The sequence below is a fragment of the Panthera tigris genome, chromosome B2 (genome assembly GCF_018350195.1).
Source record: "Panthera tigris isolate Pti1 chromosome B2, P.tigris_Pti1_mat1.1, whole genome shotgun sequence".
NCBI classification, from domain to species: domain Eukaryota; kingdom Metazoa; phylum Chordata; class Mammalia; order Carnivora; family Felidae; genus Panthera; species Panthera tigris.
Window position 1 is genome coordinate 54,232,164 of NC_056664.1, and position 21,547 is coordinate 54,253,710.

The 21,547-nt window shown below is 38.8% G+C and overlaps 1 protein-coding gene and 1 non-coding gene across 2 annotated transcripts in view; both read left to right on the top strand.

The window, feature by feature from the left end:
- The first annotated feature begins 1,702 nt into the window (after positions 1–1,702).
- Positions 1,703–21,547, top strand: part of RAB23 (RAB23, member RAS oncogene family) — a 37,594-nt gene continuing 17,749 nt past the window's right edge. Inside the window, exons 1-3 of the mRNA XM_042986601.1 lie at positions 1,703–1,977; positions 10,452–10,667; positions 17,083–17,168. Of these exons, the coding sequence (XP_042842535.1) occupies positions 10,513–10,667; positions 17,083–17,168 (241 nt within the window). The 5' untranslated portion in view covers positions 1,703–1,977; positions 10,452–10,512. The remainder of the gene's footprint in view (positions 1,978–10,451; positions 10,668–17,082; positions 17,169–21,547) is intronic.
- On the top strand, positions 6,186–6,258 carry TRNAR-CCU. Its single transcript has one exon. It is a non-coding gene; the product is annotated as a tRNA-Arg (tRNA).

Consider the following 21,547-nt stretch of genomic DNA (forward strand, 5'->3'; position numbering starts at 1 on the left):
GAGAGAGGGAGAGAATCTTAAGCAGGTTCTCTGCTCAGCACAGAGCCCAACTTTGGGCTTGATTCTAGGACCCCGGGATCATGACCTGAGTTGAAATCAAGAGTCAGACCCTCAATGGACTGAACCAGCTGGGCACCCCTATAACAGTCATTCTAATGGGTGTGAAGTAATATCTCATTGTGGTTTGATTTGCATTTTACTAATGATAAGTGATATTGAGTCTTTTTTCATATACTTATTAGTCATTTGTACACCTTCTTTGAAGACATGTCTATTTAAGTCCTTTCCCCATTTCTTAATGAAGCTTTTCCTTTTCTTTTAAAGGGGGTGAGGGTGAGTACATTACTCAAGTTTAAGAGACTACTAACCAAATCCTAGAGATAAATCCATTGGCTACTTGGCATTAAATTTCCTATAAATAACCACTGTGTTTACAAAACAGTATTGCAATTATAGGTAAAACATTTGAAATTAAAAAATTTTAATTTTAAAAACTACTGCTTGTGAAATATAATTCACATACAGAAAACTGTGCATAGGAGTACAGTTTAGTGAATTTTTACAAATGAACACATATGTGTAACTAGTGCCAACATCAACAGAGAGAGCCTTACTAACACCTTGGAAATCCCTCACCCAGTCACTATCCCTTTCCTGCAACGGTAACCATTATCCTAAATTTTATAGGTTTTTTTTTTTTCGTGTTTTTGTGCCGAAAAAGTCTTACCCATTAAGTACTTTTTGTGCCTTACTTTTTGTTCAAATTTACATTTCTGCAGTTAAGCCATTTCATGTCGGTAGTTGTGGGTTATTCTTCTCATTGTTGCACAGTATTCCATTGCATCAACACTGTGTGAATTAGGTAATTCATTCTATCGTTTATGGTCTTTGGGGTTATTTCCATTTGGGGGCTATTAACACAAATGCAGTTGTGAACATTCTTTTGCCGTGTTGGTGCAAGGTAAGTACTCATTTCTCTTGGCTGGATTAGTAGAGGTGGAACTGGTGGGTCATAGGGTATGCTTCTTTAGGAAACAGCGCCCAATTGTTATTTAAAGGAGTTGTTCTAGTTTACTTTCCAGAAGCAGGGTAGATGCATTCAGTTACTCTACATCCTTGGAGTATTTTGCCAACAGTTGGTATTTTCCTTTATTCCCTCTATTCTATTGTATTTTGAAATATAAAAACAACTGAAGCAGTTTAGATTGCTTTCAGGGGGAACTTTTAATTGTTGGTTTGGTTCTCTCAACTGTTAACCATCTCAGACTTCTTTCTCCAGCCGCAACGGGTGGACTGTGAGTGCGTTTTCAGTTTTGCTCAACATTTTTTGCTCACTCTACCACTTGGATGTCATCCGGTGGAGAAAAAAAGGTGTGTGTCCAAGGCAGGGCAAGTCCTTTGAGTACTCTGGAAGTCTGATCACTTAGTAGGCGAAACCTATGCGGACCTTCCTCGGTCAGTGCTATACTAGGGTCCACGATCTAGGAGCTCCCGCCCGCCGCTGCGGTCCTCACTGCACACCGGGTTCCCCCAGACGCACCGGGAACGCAGAAAAGCCGCCGGGAACGCGGGAGAGCCGCCCTCCCCGAGAACCAGCCAGAACGCGGGTGGAGCAGGGCGGGGGGACCGGGTCCGCGCGGAGCATGCGCAGAACCAGCCCAGCGCATGCTCCGCAGAGCGGCGCGTCCACAGATGAGGGGAGTCGAGTCTCCCGCGCCCCACCATCCTTGCCGGAGTTGCTGTTGAGTCGCTCGTGCTGAGCCGCTCGTTCTGAGCCCTGGCTGGCAATAAAGTTCGTTAAAAAAATCATAGTCATTTTTAAGAGAGTGAAAGAGGGCGCGAGCCAGCCGGGCGGCCCCGCCGGGGGGAGCTGGCGCGCTGGGAGGAGGAGGAGGAGGTGGCGGCGGCGGCAGCGGTTGCGCCGCGACCAGGAGGAGCCGGTCGCGCCGGGCGGCGGGTCCGTGGCCAGCGGGGACGGTGAGTAGCAGCCTGCACTCCGGGCAGCCGCGCGGCTCTCACTCGCCCTCTCCAGCGGTTCAGGACTCCCCCGGCTCTGCTGAGGAAGGACCCGCTTCTCCCCGGGGTCCCGGGATGTGCCGTACTCCGGGGACTGGAGAGGGGTGTCGGGGACAGGGGCCTCCAGGCCCGGGCTCCCATCCCCCGGCCCCTGAGCGCCCTCTCCCCCGCCTCGGAGCGCCGTGCCCAAGTTCCAGCTGGAGGAGGTGGGCGGCAGCGCCTGCCCGGCACCCGTTCTCCCTGCCCCGCGGCCGGGGCTCCCAGGGTGTGGGTCCCTGGAATTGCCCCTAGGGCGGGAAGGAGCGAGACGGCGCGGGGGAGAGGCGCTGGCCTCCAGCCTGGCTGAGCACCCAGCTTCTCGTCTTTCCCCAGCCCCCAGGTGGGGAAGGGGCGACCCCGGCCGGGAGACACAGCGGCAGGGGGCGTTAAGTGCCGAGTGAGGTGTGATGGGGAGGAGGGTCCCAGGCTCTACGCCGGCTTTTAGGCCCCCCTCCTCCTTGCGGAGGGGCCCCCTCCTTACCCGCGGCCCCACCCTTCCCTAGTTTCTCACTCAGTGACTGCTAGAATATGAATGAGCCAGACTGCACTATTTCATTGACACTGGCTGCCGCAGAATTTCTTAACTCGGAGAACCGAGGAGCCTTCAGCAGCTCCCAGACGTAAGAACCTGAGGGTGTGTGTGTGAGTATTAACTTCACTATCAGTAGTGTCAGCCGAGTCTGAAAAGGGCCGGGCACTTCTTTAGGTTTTATATAACTCCTAACGTCTTCCGGGTAATTTCACTGAACCTAACAAGTTTTTTCAGTGTTGTTATAAACATAATCGTACTGTACTTAAGTACAGGCTGAGATGAAAAAGACAACCCTTTTAATCAGTAACTTAGCTCATATTTTTCTTTTCTAGTTTATTAGATTGCATTGGTTGGGTAAGTCTTTAAAATTAAATTGGGGGAAAAGAGTATTTATGTAAAGCATTACTGTAAGCTTTTTAATTATCATACTCAGGTTTATGCTTATTTTCTAAGAACTTAATTGTTTTGATATAGTGCCTTAAGTCGAGACAGTAGTAGTAGCTGATAATCACAAGAGTCAGACGGCCTGCGTTAAAATCTGATTGCACTTTCCTTCTTTAAATTAAAAAAAAACTTATTACTTATTTTGAGAGAGAGAGAGAGAGAGAGAATGAGCTGGGGAGAGGCAAAGAGAGAGAGGGAGAGATAATCCCAAGCAGGCTCCATGATGTCAGCTCAGAGCCTGATGCAGGGGCTGGATTCCACCAACCCTGAGATCATGACCTGAGCCAAACCAAGGTTGGAGGCTTAACTGACTGAGCCACCCAGGTGTCCCTTTAAATTTTGTTTTTAAAATTATATGATAAAGGGCACCTGGGTGACTCAGTTGCCTGAGCCTCTGACTCTTCGTTTCCACTCAGGTCATGATCTTAAGGTCATGGAATCCAGCACGGCATTGGGCTCTGTGCTGTGCTTGGAGCCTGCTTGGGGTTCTCTCCTCTCCCTCCCCGACCTGTGTGTTCGTGCTCACTCCCACGCTCTCTCTCTCTTTCTGTCTCTCTCACAATAAATAAATAAACAAACATAAAATAAAATTAAATGGTAAAAGTGACTTTTTAGGGGATTTGTGGTTCTATGAATTTTAGATTAATGCAAGCACCACTACAATCCGAATTATAAAACAGTTCTTACCACCGCCCCACCCCTGCCAAACTCATGCTGTCCTTTTATATCTTTTCCCTTACCCCTAACCCCTGGCAATCACCAGTCCTTTCCAGATGTCATATAAGTGGAATCATACAATATGTAACCTTTAATGCTGACTTCTTTTCACTCAGCTTAATGTCTTTGAGATTCCTCCAAATTGTTGTATGTATCAATAATTTTCTTTTTTTATTGCTAAGTAGTGTTCCATTAGGTAGATGTACCACAGTTGTTTATACATCCACCCACTGAAGGACATTTGGAGTGTTTCCGGTTTTTTGTGATTATACATGGAGCTGCTTATAAACATTCATGTACAGGTTTTTGTGTGAATATAAGTTTTCATTTTAGGGTATTGGTAAGAGTGGGTTGCAGGGTCATATAAAATATGTTTAACTTTATAAGAAACTGTCATGCTGATGTCCAGAGTGGTTGTATCATTTTGCATTCTTACCAGCCATGTGTGAGAGTACCAGTTGTTCTACATCCTCCTAAGCACTTGGTATTGTCAGTAATTTTAAATGTAAATGTAAAATGTAAAAGTAAATTTAAATTTTAAATTTAAATTAGCCATGCTAATAGACGTGTGGTATCACATGATTTTGATGTGTCTTTAACTAATGGTTAATGATGTTGAATATCTTTTCATGTGCTTATTTGGCATGTATAATCTTTGATGAGTATCTGGCCAAGGGTATTGCCCATTTTTCAAATGGGTTGTTTGCTTTCTTATGTTGAGCTTTGAGGGTTCTTGATATGTTCTGGAAACAAGTTATTTGGTAGATATGTGCTTTGCAAATACTTTCTTGCAGTTTGTAGCATGTCTTTTTGTTCTTTTGACAGCATCGTTTCCAGAGCAAATGTTTTTCGTTTTTATGAAGTCTAATTTATCAATTTTTCCTTTTAAGAACTCTGCCTAACCCCAGGTCAAGATTTACACCTTCTAAAATGTTTCTTCCAAAAAATATGGTTTTATTTTTGTTTATTTTATTTTATTTCAGATTTTATTTTTAAGCTCTACACCCAACGTGGGCCTCAAAATCACAACACCAAGGTCAAGAGTCACAGGTTCTACCAAACTGAGCCAGACAGGCACCCTTATAGTTTTATTTTATTTTTTAAAACGTTTTATTTATTTTTGAGAGAGAGAGAGTGAGAGTGCAGGGGAGTAGTAGGGAGAGAGGGTGACAGAGGATCTGAAGCAGGCTTGGCTCTGCACTGACAGCAGCTAGCCTGATTCAGGGCTGGAATTCACAAACTGTGAGATCATGACCTAAGCTGAAATCAAGAGTCTGATGCTCAACTGACTAAGTCACGCAGGTGCCCCTATATTTTTGTTTTTATTTTATTTTTTAAAAATGTTATTTTTGAGAGAGATAAGGAGAGAGAGCATGAGTGGGGGAAGGGCAGAGAGAAAGGGAGACAGAGGATCTGAAGCAGGCTCTGAGCTGACAGCAGAGAGCCTGATGTGGGGCTTGAACTCATAAACCAGGAGATCATGACCTGAGCTGAAGTTGGATGCTTAATCTACTGAGCCACCCAGGAGTCCCTTTTTTAAAAAAATTATTATTATTATTTTAATGTTTATTTATTATTTTTGAGAGAGCACCTATAGTTTTACATCTTTGATCCATTTTGAGGTTTAGGTAGATGTTTGTTTGCTTTTTTACATATGAATGTCCAATCGTTCCATCACCATTTGCTGAAGACATTGTCTTTTTTCCATTGAATTGTTTTTGCACCTTTGTCGAAAATCAATTGACTGAATTTGTGTGGGTCTATTTTTGGGCTCTCTGTTCCATTGATTTATGTATCTTTGTCTTTGCCAGTATCATGCTGTCTTAATTAGTATAGCTCTTTGGTGTCTTAAAATTGGCTAGTATGATTTCCTCCAATTTTATTCTTTTTCAAAATTGTGTTACCTATTCTAGTTTATTTGCCTTTCCATATAATGTTTAACATCAGCTTGTCTTGGAATACCTGGGTAGCTCAGTCTGTTAAGGGACCAACTCTTGCTCTCAGTTCAGGTCATGATTTCATGCTTTGTGAGTTTGAGCCTTGAATCAGGCTCTGCACCGTCAGTGTGGAACTTGCTTAGGATTCTCTCTCTCCCTCTTTCTCTGCCTCCCCTGCTTGTACTTTCTCTCTCAAAATAAAAAAAATAAAAATAAATGTAGAATCAGCTTGTCTCAAATACAGAAAAAAAATCCTGCTGGTACTTTGGAATTGCATTAAACCATAGGTCAATTTGGGGAGAAGTGCTATTTTTACTTTGTTGAATCTTCCACTCTGTGAATATGGCATATCTTCTCATTTATTTAGGTGTTTATTTCATTAGTGTTTTATAGTTTTCAGCATATAGATCCTGTACGTGTTTTGTTAGATTTATACCAAAGTATTTAATTTTTTTTTGGAACTCTTGTAAATGTCACGTAAAAATTTTTGGTTTCAGGGTGCCTGGCTGGCTCAGTTGGAAGAGCATGTGACTCCTAATCTCAGGGTAGTGAGTTCAAGCCCCATGTTGGGTATAGAGATTACTTAAATAAATAAAACTTAAAAAAATATTGTTTCTTGCTTTCAAATTGTACATTGTTAGGGTATAGAAATACAATTCAGTGTTGTTTGTTGTTTTTGTATCTTGTGCCTTTGCTAACCTGATTTATTAGTTCCAGGATTTTTTTTTTAATTCCTTTAAGTTTCTATAAAGACAGTCATGTAATTTGTGAGTAGGGTCACTTTTATTCATTTTTTCCCTAATCTCTGTTTTATTTGTTTTTTTGTCACCTGTTTCTCTGGCTAGAACTTTGTGTATAATGTAGAACTTTGAGTGGTGAGAGTAGAGATCCTTTCCCTGTTCTTAGTCTAAGGGTTAAAACAGTCACACTTTCAGGTGTGTGGCTCAGTCAGTAGAGCTTGTGACTCTTGATTGCAGAGTCATGAGTTTGAGCCCCATGTTGCGGGTAGAGTTTACTTAAAATAAAAAAACAACAGGTTTTTAGAGTTAAGTATATAATATTAGCTGGATAGTTTTTTTTTTTTTTCAATATATGAAATTTATTGTCAAATTGGTTTCCATACAACACCCAGTGCTCATCCCAAAAGGTGCCCTCCTCAATACCCATCACCCACCCTCCCCTCCCTCCCACCCCCCATCAACCCTCAGTTTGTTCTCAGTCTTTAAGAGTCTTATGCTTTGGCTCTCTCCCACTCTAACCTCTTTTTTTTTTTCCTTCCCCTCCCCCATGGGTTTCTGTTAAGTTTCTCAGGATCCACATAAGAGTGAAACCATATGGTATCTGTCTTTCTCTGTATGGCTTATTTCACTTAGCATCACACTCTCCAGTTCCATCCACGTTGCTACAAAGGGCCATATTTCATTCTTTCTTATTGCCACATAGTACTCCATTGTGTATATACACCACAATTTCTTTATCCATTCATCAGTTAATGGACATGTAGGCTCTTTCCATAATTTGGCTATTGTTGAGAGTGCTGCTATAAACATTGGGGTACAAGTGCCCCTGTGCATCAGTACTGCTGTATCCCTTGGGTAAATTCCTAGCAGTGCTGCTGGGTCATAGGGTAGGTCTATTTTTAATTTTTTAGGAACCTCCACACTGTTTTCCAGAGCGGCTGCATAGCTGGATAGTTTTTTAATAGACACCATTAATCAGGTTGAAGGAGTCCTCTTGTGTTTCTAGTTTGCTGACTGTTTTTCTGACAAATGGATGTTGAGTTTTGTTATATATTTCCTGTGATATATGTATCAGTTGATATGGTGATGAGGTTTTTCTTTGCTTTGTTAATATGGTTGATTACACTGATTGGTTTTAGGTATTGAACCACCCTTGCATTCCCAGAACAAAGCCCACTTGGTCCTGGTGATTCTTTTTATATATTCCTGGATTTGACTTGCTGATATTTTGTTGAGGACTTTGGTGTGTCTGTGTTCATGAGGGGATATTTGTCCAGTTTTCTTTTTTGTACTGTCTGTGTGGTGTTGGTATCAAGGTAATGCTGGCTTTATAAAATAAGTTGGGAAGTGTTCCCCTCTTTTCAGTATTCTGGAAGAGATTGTGTATCGTTGGTGTCAATTCTTGAAAAGCTTGATAGAATTCTCCCATGAAATCACCTGAGCCTGGAGATTTTTCTTTGAGTTTTTAAGTTACAAATTCAATTTCCTTTATAGTTATAGGGCTATTCAAATTATCTATTTCATATTGAGTGAGTTGTGGTAGTTAATCCTGTTTAAGGAATTGGTCCATTTCATCTATGTTGTCAAATTTATGTGTGTAGAGTTGTCTGTTGTATTATCCTTTGGAGTCCACAGAGTCCATAGTGACATTCTTGATTTTATTCCTAATATTGGTAAATTGTGTATTCTCTTTTTTTTTCTGTCAGTTATACTGATCTTTAAAGAAACAGTTTTTTGTTTAATTTTCCCTGTTTTTCTGTTTCCAATTTCATTGATTTCTGTTCTTTATTATTTCCATCATTTGCTTTGGGCTTATTTTGCTCTTTTTCTAGTTTCTTGAGGTGGGAGTTTAAATGATTGAGACTTTTCTTCTTTTCTAAGGTAAGCATTTAGTGCTATAAATTTTCTCTTTCAGCACTACATTAGCTATGTCTCACAGATTTTCACATGTTGTATTTTCCTTTTCATTCAATTATTTAAAAATTTAAAAATTATTTAAAAATTTAAAAAAAATTTTTTCTTGTGCACCTGGGTGGCTCAAGTCGGTTGAGCATCCAGACTCTTGATTTTGACTCAGGTCATGATCCCAGGGTCATGGGATCGAGCCCCATGTCAGGCTCCACACTGAACATGGAACCTGCTTAAGATATTCTCTCTCCCTCCCTCCCTGCCCCTCTTCCCACTCATGCTCGCTCTCTCTCTCTTAAAAATTATCTTCAGCTTCAGTCTTTGGCTCACACATTGTTTTTAGTTTGCAAATGTTTGGAGATTTTCCTGTTATCTTTCTGTTTTCTGTTAATTATTTCTAGTTCGACTGCATTGTGGTCTGATTATTTTAAGTTTGTTGAGGTTTTCTTTTTTTTAAATCACCTGGAATTTGTTTTATCTTGGTATATATTTAGTAGATAGATTTAATAGATACTTAAAAAGAAGTATATTCCGTTGTGTGGACAGTTCTATAAATGTCAGATTCTGATTGTTTTATTGTTATTAGACTTTAATTTTGTTTTAAGTATATCTCTTTGTAACTTCAGTAGTTGCTCTGGATATTACACTATATATATATATATATATATATATATATATATACACACGCACACACACACACTATGTACGTACATATGTGTATGTATAAATATATGTACACACATATATGTATATATGTATACATACATATATATGTATACATGTAATATACACATATATATGCACTTATATATACACACACATATATATACACTTATATATATAATTTATCACAGTCTTTTGGAGTCAACATTTTACCAGTTCAAGTGAAGCATAGAAACTTTACCTTCCTTTACATTCCTTTATCTTCTCCCATTTATAATTAGCTATCATAAATATTTTCTCTATACATACTGAAAATCACACAATTGTGTTTGAGTCCAACATAATTTAGAACATTCAAGAGAAGTCTTGTATTTACCTGTATTTTTGTTCCTACCATAGTCTTCTTTTCATTCTTATACTTTTTTTTTTTCATCATTTAATTATGTTTGAGGTGGAGACCTAGAACCTATACTTGAACAAATCCTCCTAGATGATTCTTATGATTGTGCAAATTTGTGAAGCGGTAGGGACAATTACTGAGACTCCGTGGTGGGGGATGGGGGAAATGTTCTTCATGTTTCAGACTTGTTTTATGTAATGGTTGTATAGATGGATTTTCAGTTAAGGTAGTTGGAATATAATATTGTATAATAGGAATTTAACTAGTAATTTTAAGAAATAGAAGAAATTGACTTTCTGTTCTTTTCAATCTAAAATGCAGACAGTACACATTGTATTACTTTCATTATATGAGTAACTGTAACTAGTCTGAAACTAAAGAAAGAATGTGTGGTATAAGATTATTTATAAAGGATTCATTATAACCTGAACAGTGAAGCACTGTAAGAGTTCAGTGCTGACACACAGTTGTATATTATACAAAATCTTTCTTAGGGGTGCTTTTCTAGGGATAGTAATTATTACTTGTGAGGTTGAAAAAGCAGTTTTCTTAGATATTTTATTTGTTACCCATATGGTGGTGACTATGGAGGATTTATTATGTTGTATGAAACTACCAGTTTTTGAGTGCTCGATTTTCATTATGCTTAGTGCTTTATATGTGCCATTGATCAACAATCTTGTGAGATAAATATCCTTAGTAAACTGAAGTTTAAAGAGGTCAAGCAGTAACTTCACTAAGAGCAACTTTAAATCAGACCTCAACTCTAACACTGACCATCTTAATCTTAGTCTCCGTGAAAGGTAGAACTATGTAATCTAGGCCTTTATTAATACCTAGATATCATACATTTTGCTACTGATCAGGATTCAGAAATGAATGATATTATTGTTCCTCCTTTCAAATAATTTACATGATCTAAACAGGATGGTAAGAGGGCCTCCATCATGGAAACAAATTCTTGCAGTGCAATATAATTATTTCTCCATAAAACAATTATAGCTTATTTTGTACAATTTTTATGTTATGAAAAATAATTTCATTTTAAACCACAGATTTGAGAAGATCTGATCACCTGGAATTAAAGTTGGTTCAGAAACCTTTTCAACTGCAAAAATGTTGGAGGAAGATATGGAAGTGGCTATCAAGATGGTGGTTGTAGGGAATGGAGCAGTTGGAAAGTCAAGTATGATTCAGCGATATTGCAAAGGCATTTTTACAAAAGACTACAAGAAAACCATTGGAGTTGATTTTTTGGAGCGACAAATCCAGTATGTACTTGGCCATTTTATCCCCTGAGTTTTGATTTATGAAGTTTTGATTTGTGAACTATATCTAGGACTTTCACTGGAATAATACTAATTATAGTATAGTCCAAGGTTAGGAGTCTAGTGACTGTGGCTAATGAGACATTCTGTGGTGGTTTTCAAATACTTATTACTGTGTGTATCTTTTTTTTTTCTTTTTAATGTTTCAAGCTTTTATTTAGATTCCAGCTAGTTAACATATTCCTGTGTATATCTTTATTCTTCTGCCTTTTTTCACCTTTCATCTGTTTTCCCTTCCTCATTTCCCCCCTTTTTTCATACTCCCCTCCCCACTTTCTGTCTTGTATCTGATGTTATATTTATTGGTGGCACCTTGCGTACTTCTTAAAGTCAAACTGATGCTTGACACTAATGAGATTTCTGTCCCTTATAGGCACAACTTGGAGATTTTGCAGGTTCTGTTCCAGACTACCACAATAAAGCAAGTCAAATGAATTTTTTGGTTGCACAGTGCATATAAAAGTTATGTTTACATTTTACTGTAGTCTATTAAGTATGCAACAGCATTATGTCTAAAAAAATGTACATACCTTAATTTAAAAATACTGTATTGCTCAGGCACCTGGGTGGCTCAGTCGGTTGGGCATCCGACTTCAGCTCAGGTCATGATCTCGCGGTGAGTTCAAGTCCCACGTCGGGCTCTGTGCTGACAGGTCAGAGCCTGGAGCCTGCTTCTGATTCTGTGTCTCCCACTCTCTCTGCCCCTCCCCCACTCCTGCTCTGTCTCTCTCACTCTCAAAAATGAATAAATGTTAAAAAAATTAAATATTAAAAATTTAAAAAATACTGTATTGCTAAAAAATGCTAACCATCCTCTGATCTTTCACTGAGTCTTAATCTTTTTGCTGGTGAAGGTCTTGTCTTGATGTTGATGGCTGCTGACTGATCAGGGTGGTGGTTGAATGTTGGGGTGGCTGTGGTAGTTTCTTAATATAAGACAACAGTGAAGTTTGCTTCACTGATTTACTCTGCCTTTCAGGAATGATTTCCCTGTAGCATGTGACGCTGTTTGATGGCATTTTACCCACAGTAGAACTTCATTCAAAATTGGAGTCAATTCTCTCAAACCCTATTGAATCACTATATTGTACACCTGAAACTGATATAACGCTGTATGTTATACTATAGTGGAATTAAAATTAAAAACTTTAAAAAAATTCTCTCAAACCCTGCTGCTACCTTATCAGCTAAGTTTATTTAATATTCTAAATCCTTTCTTGTCATTTCAACAGTCTGCACAGCATCTTCACCAGGACTAGATTCCATGCCAAGAAACCACTTTCTTTGCTCATTTATAATAAGCAACTCCTCATCTGCTCATGTTTTATCATGAGATTGCAGCAATTCAATCACATCTTCAGGCTCCATGTCCTGCTATTTCCACCACGTCTGCAGATACTTCCTCCATGGAAGTCGTTGAACCTTTCAGAGTCATCCGTGAGGGTTGGAATCAACTTCTTCCAAAGTCCTGTTGATGTTGATATTTGACCTCTTCCAGTGAATCACAGATGTTCTTATTGGCATCTACAGTGGTAAATCCTTTCTATAAAGTTTCAATTTACTTTGCCCAGATCTATCAGAGGAATTACTATCTGTAGCAGCCATAGCCTTACAGAATATATTTCTTAAATACTAAGACTTGAAAGTCAAATGGCCTGCAGAATGGATGTTGTGTTAGCAGTCATGACAACAACATTCTCTCATTGTACATCTCCATCAGACCTCTTGGGTGACCAGGTCCATTGTCAATGAGCAGTCATACTTTGAAGGAATTTTTTTCCTGAGCAGTAGGTCTCAACAGTGGGCTTAAAATATTTAGTAAACCATGATGTAAACAGATGTGCTGTCATCTAGGCCTTGTGGTTCCATTTATAGAGCACAGGCAGGGTAGATTTAGTATAATTCTGAAGGTCCATAGAATTTGCAGAATAGTAAATAAGTATTGGCTTCAACTTAAAGTCACCAGCTGCATTAGCCCCTAACAAGGGAGTTAACTTGCCCTTTGAAGCTTTGAAGCCAGGTACTGACTTTCCTCTAGTTATGAACGTCCTCCATAGAATCTCCTTCCAATAGAAGGCTGTTTCACCTACATTGAAAATTGGTGGCTTAGTGTAGCCACCTTCATTAATTATCTCAGCTAGATCTTCTGGGTAACTTGCTGCAGCTTCTGCATCAGTACCTGCTGTTTCACCTTGCTCTTTGATGTCATAGAGGCAGCATCTTTCCTTAAACCTCATGAGCCAGTCTCTGCTAACTTCAGTCTTTTCTTCTGCAGCTTCCTCACCTCTCTGCCTTCATAGAACTGAAGAGAGTTAGGGCCTTGCTCTGGATTATCGGGCTTTTGTTTGAGGGAATGTTGTGGCTAGTTGTATCTTCTGTCCGGATCACAAAAACTTTCTCCATATAAATAGTACAGCTGTTTCGCTTTCTTACGTTCTATGTGTTCACTGGAGTAGCTTGCTTGCTTATTGATTTATTTATTTAGTAGATAGTAAGTAAGTAAATATGTAAGTAATCTCTACACCCAATGTGGGGCTTGAGATCAAGTTGTATGCTCTACTGACTGAGCCATCCGGGCACCCGTGAGACAGCACTTTGATTTCCTTCAAGAATTTTTCCTTTCATTCATAGCTTGGCTTACTGGCACAAGAGGCCTAGCTTTCAGCCTCTCTCAGCTTTCAACATGCTTTCCTCACTGCTTAATCATTTCTAGCTTTTTAAAATTTTTTTAATGTTTATTTTCTAGAGAGAGCGCGCGCACACATGTGTGTGCGAGTGGGGGAGGGGTAGAGAGAGAGGGAGACACAGAATCCGAAGCAGGCTCCAGGCTCTAAGCTGTCAGCACAGAGCCCGACACGGGGCTCGAACCCACAAACTGCAAGATCATGACCCAAACCAAAGTTGGACGTTTAACCGACTGAGCCACCTAAGCTTTTGATTTAAAGTCAGAGATGTGTGGGTCTTCCTTTCACTTGAACACTTAGAGGCCCTTGTAAGGTTATTAATTGGCCTAATTTCAGTATGGCTGTGTCTCAGAATAGGCAGGCCCAAGGAGCGAGATGGGGGAATGACTGATGGTGGAACAGTGAGAACACACACAACATTGTTCCATTTAGTGTGCTATCTTATATGGAAGTGGTTTGTGGCAGCCAAAACGATTATAGTAGTAGCATTAAAGATCACTATTCACAGATCACCGTGACAAATATGATAATAATGAAAAAATTTGGAATATTCTAAGAATTATCAAAATGTGGCACAGGGACTCAAAGTGAGCAGATGCTGTTGGAAAAAATGGTGCTGATATGATTGCTAAATGCAGGGTTGCCAAAAACCTGCCATTTGTAAAAAAACACAGTATCTGTGAAGCCCAGTAAAGCGAAGTGCAATAAAATGAGGCATGCCTGCTTTATGTGGAAGGGAAATTACCTGTCTCTCAGTATAGTTTTCAGCTCTTATATTATGGGATCCTAAGACTATCTGGAAGTTCGAGAATTGATCATTTGTTTTAAAGAAATAAGAGCAGATTTGGCAGGATTTAATACTCCTATGAAAAGGAAATCTTACTTTAGTAGATCCATTTGGATTCTAAAACATGTCAAGAGTGACACTTTTTGTCATTAGTCCTCAGAACTTTTTTTTTTTTTTTAACTTTTATTTATTTTTGAGACAGAGAGAGACAGAGCATGAACGGGGGAGGGGCAGAGAGAGAGGGAGACACAGAATCCGAAGTAGGCTCCAGCCTCTGAGCCATCAGCCCAGAGCCCGACGCGGGGCTCGAACTCACGGACCGTGAGATCGTGACCTGAGCTGAAGTCGGACGCTTAACCGACTGAGCCACCCAGGCGCCCCTAGTCCTCAGAACTTTTAAGGAAATTTTATTTTAATTTTTTTTATTCTGAGTATAGTCAACACATAATGTTATATTAGTTTTAAGTATACAACAAAATGATTCAACTCTCTGTAGGTTAAGCTATGTTCACCACAAGTGTAGCTACATCTGTTACCATACAATGCAATTACAATATTATTGACTACATTTTCTATGCTGTACCTTTCATTCCCGTGATTTATTCATTCCATAACTAGGAGCCTATATCTCCTTCATTCATTATACTATACTGCCCTTCATTCATTATGCCCATTCCCCCATACCCCAAGCATGCATGTGTATGTGTGTGTGTGTGTGTGTGTGTGTGTGTGTGTGTGTGTATGTGTATATTTTTTATTAATTTTTAAAAATATTTATTTATGTTTGAGAGACAGAGACAGAGTGTGAGCAGGGGACGGGCAGAGAGAGAGAGGGAGACACAGAATCCAAAGCAGGCTCCAGGCTCTGAGCTGTCAGCACAGAGCCCGACTCGGGGCTCAAACCCACGAACCACGAGCTCATGACCTGAGCCGATGTCAGACGCTCAAATGACTGAGCCACCCAGGCGCCCATATCTATATGTATTTTTTAAGTATTTATTTTTGAGAGAGAGCAAGTTGGAGAGGGGCAGAGAGAGAGGGAGACAGAGGATCTGAAGCGGGCTGTGTACTGACAGCAGAGAACCCATTGCGGGCTTGAAGCCATGAACCGTGAGATAATGACCTAAGCCAAAATCAAGAGTCAGATGCTTAACTGACTGAGTTACCCAGGAGTCCCAGAAATAAGTAACATTAAACAAATCTGACTAGCGTAGACATTAGCGTTAAAGATAATTGTGCTCATTGTTTTAAAGATTGTTCAATTTCTAATTTGCGTTTTATTATCCTTATTTATTTATTTATTTATTTATTTATTTATTTATTTATTTATTTAAAGAGAGAGGGTGCAAGTCAGCTAAGGGGAGAGAGGGAGACACAGAGCTCACCTGAAGCGGGGCTAAAGCTCACCCTATGTGGGAATTGGCCTCATGAACTGAGATCATGACCTGAGCCAAAGTCAGATGTTTAACAACTGAGCCACCCAGGTGCCCCTATTTCCCTCTTTTAAAGATACTTCTGTGTTTACTTCCTTTCTCAGATATTTTAAGAGGATTCATTTTAAGTCTTAATAGTATTTATTTTTGTACTTGTTATCTGAACCAAATTAACATTTTAAGTATATAGTTGATCCTTGTTATTTGTAGAGTCCATATTTATATTTTAAGTATATTGTTGATTCTTGTTATTTGTAATTCCATATTTGCAAATTCATCTACTTGCTAAAATTTATTTGTAATCCCAGAATCAATATGGTCAGTGCTTTGGTGGTCATTCATTGATATGCACAGAGCAGCAAATATTTGGTACCTTACATGCACGTTCTCAGGTTAGACTGAACAAGGTGACTTCCTTTTTCATCTCTCATATTATAAACAAGTGTTTTTTTGTGTGTCTGTTTTTGTCCCACATTTTTGTGCTTTTTGTTGAAGGTGATGCTGTTTAACATGGCCCCAAGCATAGTGCCATCTAGTTTCCCTAAGTACAAGAACGCTATGATGTGCCTTATAGAGAAAATATGTATGTTAGGTATGCATCATTCAGGCGTAAGTTACAGTGCTGTTGGCTTTGACTTCAACATTAATGAATAAACAATATGCATTAAATAAGCTATCTTTAAACAGAATCACAAAAAACCAAGGTTATATATTTATTGGTTGGGGAGAATGTAACCAGGGCTTACAAGAACCTAACCCTGTATTTCCCTGGGAGCAGTGTTTCAGTATTTTATAATGCAGCATTTGCAGTGACTTTATAGAACAGGAATAAGACAATGGAGTGTATGACAAGTAAATTTATAAGTTGAAGGGCAACCAAGCAGGTAAACTGCTTGCTTTTGCTCATTGCTTCCTCTTGCTTCTTCCTTCCATTGTCACTCTTTTCTTTTCTTTCCTTTTTTCTTTTCTTTTCTTTTCTTTTCTTTTCTTTCTTTCTTTCTTTCTTTCTTTCTTTCTTTCTTTCTTTCTTTCTTTCTCACTTCTGTCTTTTGCTTCTTTCATTTCTTTCCTTCCTTATTCTTATTGTATCACTTGTACGCCAGAACCCACTAGAATTTTGTAGCAAGAGGAGAGCAAGTATTAACCTAAGGGAATCCCCTTGCCAGTGCCAGTGTCTGAGAGCCACCACTGTCTGTGACTGGTGGTAAAGGAGAAAACAGGACAGGTAAGCTCAAATCATGTATAAAGTTATAGCTTTGAGGGACTGTCTTTCCCCCTTTAGTTTCACTATTGGTAATAGTATCAATATTTAAAAGCACTCAGATTTTTTCAGAGTGAACACCAATAATGTAGTTTTAAAACCTTCAAATCTTTGAAAAATAAAAATAGGTACAAAGTTATGTTGCTGAAGACATTTTCTTTTACATATGACATAAATTCATCTCTTGTTTCAGAGTTAATGATGAAGATGTCAGACTAATGTTATGGGATACAGCAGGTCAAGAGGAATTTGATGCAATAACAAAGGCCTACTATCGAGGTAAATTGTGGGGTATTTTGCAGGGGGCGTTTTCTTTTGGGTAAACAAAGAACTTCACTTTTTTTCCACATTAGAAGGGTTTCTTTTTAAGAATACTTAAATTAATTTCAAAGCATTTTTAAAAATCTCTTAGGTCACTATTCTAATGATCTTGTTGAGTGGTAAACAATACTTTGTACTATAGATCATTTGTCTCTGCCTTGGAATTATATGACTCACATAGGCATTCCCAGTTCTAATCAGTTAGAAACTGTTAAATGCCTTTTTTTTTTTTAATGTTTATTTTTGAGAGAGAGAGACAGACAGAGCTTCTGTGAGCACAGGAGGGGCAGGGAGAGGGAGACAGAGGATCTGAAGCAGGCTCTAGGCTATAACCTGAGAGCAGCGAGCCCAAGGCAGGGCTGGAACCCATGAGCTGCCAGATCATGACCTGAGCCGAAGTCAGACACTTAACCGACTAAGCCACCCAGGTGCCCCATAAATGCCTATTTCTGACCATATGGAGATGACTATATGGTCAGAGTGGGAACTAGCATGAAAGAAAGCAAAATCCCTGCAAATAAGATGACATTTTGTTATGACTCATGAAATTGCGTGGATAAAGCTGTCTCAGTGCTCTGAGTTCAGAAAGGCGTAAGATACATGTGAAAGGAAAGAACTACACCTATAGGATTTAAGAATAAAATGTGGGGTTAAATTCCTCAAGAAAAGCTGAAATTTCATTCATTCATTCATTCATTCATTTATAAATTTACACCCAAGTTAGTTAGCATACAGTGTAATAATGATTTCAGGAATAGGATACAGTGATTCATCCCCTGTGTATAACACCCAGTGCTCATCCCAACAAATGTCCTCCTTAATGCCCCTTGCCCATTTAGCCCATCCCCCCACCCACAACCACTCCAGCAACCCTCTTAGTGTTCTCTATATTTCAGAGTCTCTTATGTTTTGTCCCCCTCCCTGTTTTTATTTTACTTTTGCTTCCCTTTTCTTATGTTCATCTGTTTTGTATCTTGAATTCCACATATGAATGAAGTCATGATATGTCTTTCTCTAATACCGCTTAGCATAATACACTCTAGTTGTTGCAGATGGCAAGATTTCATTCTTTCTGATTGCTGAGTAATACTCCGTTATATACAACGGAGTATTCCACATCTTCTTTATCCATTCATCTATTGATGGACATTTGGGCTCTTTCCATACTTGGCCCATTGTTGATAGTGCTGCTGTAAATACTGGAGTGCATGTGCCCCTTTGAAACAGCACACCTGTATCCTTTGGATAAATACCTACTAGAGCAATTGCTGGGTTGTAGGGGAAAAACTGAAATTTCTTTTTTTGTTTGTTTTTAATTTTTTTTTTTAACGTTTATTTATTTTTGAGACAGAGAGAGACAGAGCACGAGTGGGGATGGAGCAGAGAGAGAGAGAGACACAATCTGAAACAGGCTCCAGGCTCTGAGTGGTCAGCACAGAGCCCGACATGGGGCTCGAACTCACGGACCGTGAGATCATGACCTGAGCCGAAGTCGGACGCTTAACCGACCAAGCCACCCAGGCGCCCCAAAAACTGAAATTTCTAAATGGAACTTAAAGTTTCCTATAAAATTTTGTCCTTTTGAAATTTATGACAAGCTTTTACAGTGTTTCTCCAACTCATTGCCAGTGGTAATTGCAATGAGAACAAAATAACTGGAGGTTTGATATAATACCATGTAGTCTTATAGTGTGTTGGCGCTTTTGAATATATATCTTGTTTTTTCCCACTTTTGAAAATGTGGGATTTATATTAATAATGGCAGCTGAGGTATAATGAAAACACAATTGTGCTAAACATCCAAACCACCAAAGAAGTTGCTGTTCCAACTTGGTACCAGGGAAACTTGACTTCTACTGCCTACTCTCAGAAGACATTTTGGTTCCTTGAGAAATTAAGAGAGGTACACCAGGTAGTATTGTAATAATGTCACCACTACTTCTCACTTTATTTACTGTGTCCTTAAAAGCTTCCCACCTGCAGTAGTTTGGACTGTTGCTCTCCGATGCATGCCAGTTTGGATCTTGGGCACCTATAACATGGTATGAGGCAGGAATTGTGTCCTTAGTACCCAAAGCTCTTAGATTAGATGGGATTTTTATCAAATTATTAATTTCATAAGCACTGATGCTAAAGGTCCTAAAAATAAAGTTAATTCTTTTTTTTTTTTTTTTTTTTAATGTTTATTTTTGAGGTGGGGGTGGGGCAGAGAGCATGGGAGAGAGAGAAAATCCCAAGCAGGCTTCACGCTCTCAGCACAGAGCCCAACATGGGACTCGATCCCATGAACTGTGAGATCACATCCTGAGCCAAAACCAAGAGTCAGATGCTTAAGCAACTGAGCCACCGAGATGCCCCAATTCTTTTTTTTTTTTTTTTTTTGACATTTTTAAGTTGTTTATTTTATTTTATTTTATTTTATTTTATTTTATTTTATTTTATTTTATTTTATTTTATTTTATTTTATTTTATTTTATTTTATTTTATTTTATTTTATTTTATTTTATTTTATTTTATTTTATTTTATTTTATTTTATTTTATTTTATTTTATTTTATTTTATTTTATTTTATTTTATTTTATTTTATTTTATTTTATTTTATTTTATTTTATTTAAGAGAGAGAGAAAGTGTGTGCGCAGTGGAGAGGGGCACTGGGAGAGGGAGAGAGAATCTTAAGCAGGCTTCACACTTAGTGCAGAGCCTGACATGGGGCTGGATCACATGGGATCATGACCTGAGCCGAAATTGAGAGTTGGAAGCTCAACCGACTGAGCCACCCAGGGGCCCCAGTAAAGTTAATTCTTGAGTAAGATTATTTGTATTTTCTTAGGTTATTACCACCACATCCCCTCACCCCATTCACACGGGAAAAAACAAAACAAACAGCCTAGGTGTAAACTAGTAGGAGTATATGAGATTTTCATTGTTTTCATTTAGCTTTTTTCTCTAAGTTCTCGGCATGAAATATATGTTCTTTTGTGAGGAAAAAAGATAGGTTGGGTTCTCTCATTTTAAGCTTTTGACAATTTTATATGGCAGTATTACTTTTTAACCGTTATGGATAATTGTGGAGAATGTATTTACCATATGTATCTCTAATTTATAAAGCAAAACTGTGTTAGTTTATAACTGACCCAAAATAAAGTTTAACTTGAAAAAAGGCAAAAATGATCAAATGTCAAAAATGATTTGATTTGCATATAAATAAAAAGGAGAAAATGTGGGAACTGTAGAATTAAGTAGATCACTTGGGTCCCTGGTTTTAAAAAAAAAGACCAGGTAGCTAAAAATATTTTTTTTTAAATGTTTTTATTTATTTTTGAGACAGAGACAGAGCACGAGTGGGGGAGGGGCAGAGAGAGGGGGAGACACAGAATCTGAAACAGGCTCCAGGCTCTGAGTTGTCAGCACAGAGCCCGACGCAGGGCTCGAACTCACAGACCATGAGATCATGACCTGAGCTGAAGTCGGACACTCAACCGACTGAGCCACTCAGGCGCCCCTAAAAATATTTTTATATCCACTGTAGTTGAGGAATTAATGCTTTCTTCAGTTTTTCCCTTCAGGCTGTGTTCAACATTATTATCTTTTAAATTTCAAAATTGGACTCGTCTGGCTTGTCATGTAATTCTTGTTTAGTGCTTTTTAGGTGTCCACAAATCAGTTTCTCTTTACTACCTCTACAAAAAAACACTCTTTGCCAGAAACTAAAAAGAGAACCCATAATTATTAGTATTTACATCTTAACTTACTATGGGTGATGTTTAAATTTTTTTCCACTTGGTTTCATTTCACCTAAAAGGCTTTAAACAGCTTTGATTTTCCTACCTTTAACATTTTAACTTAAAGTGATCTTAAGCATATAAATAGACGTCTGTTAAAAGCTTTTCTTAAAATGTAAATTTTTAGTCAACCATGTTAAATGGCAAAGAAAGTGGGATACTGAGACAGGTCTTAAGTTTCAGCTTCTTTTTCTAAGTTGTAAGAATAAACATCCCATCCCAGTGGCAATTATATGTGAATTTGAGAAATGGCATACTGAATATTCTTCTATGCTTTTCTTTGGGGTTTCATCAGAATGCTTTTGGTTGCTGACAACAGAAAAGCAATTTCAAACTGACTTAAACTACAAAGAAAAGTGGAAGTATCATAGCTTTTAGTTATGGTTTGTTCTTACTGTAACCTCTTTGATTCTCCCGGCTCCCCTCTCTCCCTTTGTGGGGTTCCTTCTCATGCTGATTTTCCTCTTGGTTGCAAGATTGCTACCATCAACAATGGAAGCCACATTCTTTGTTCACATCCTTGGGAGAAAGGATCACTTCCCACAACAATGGAT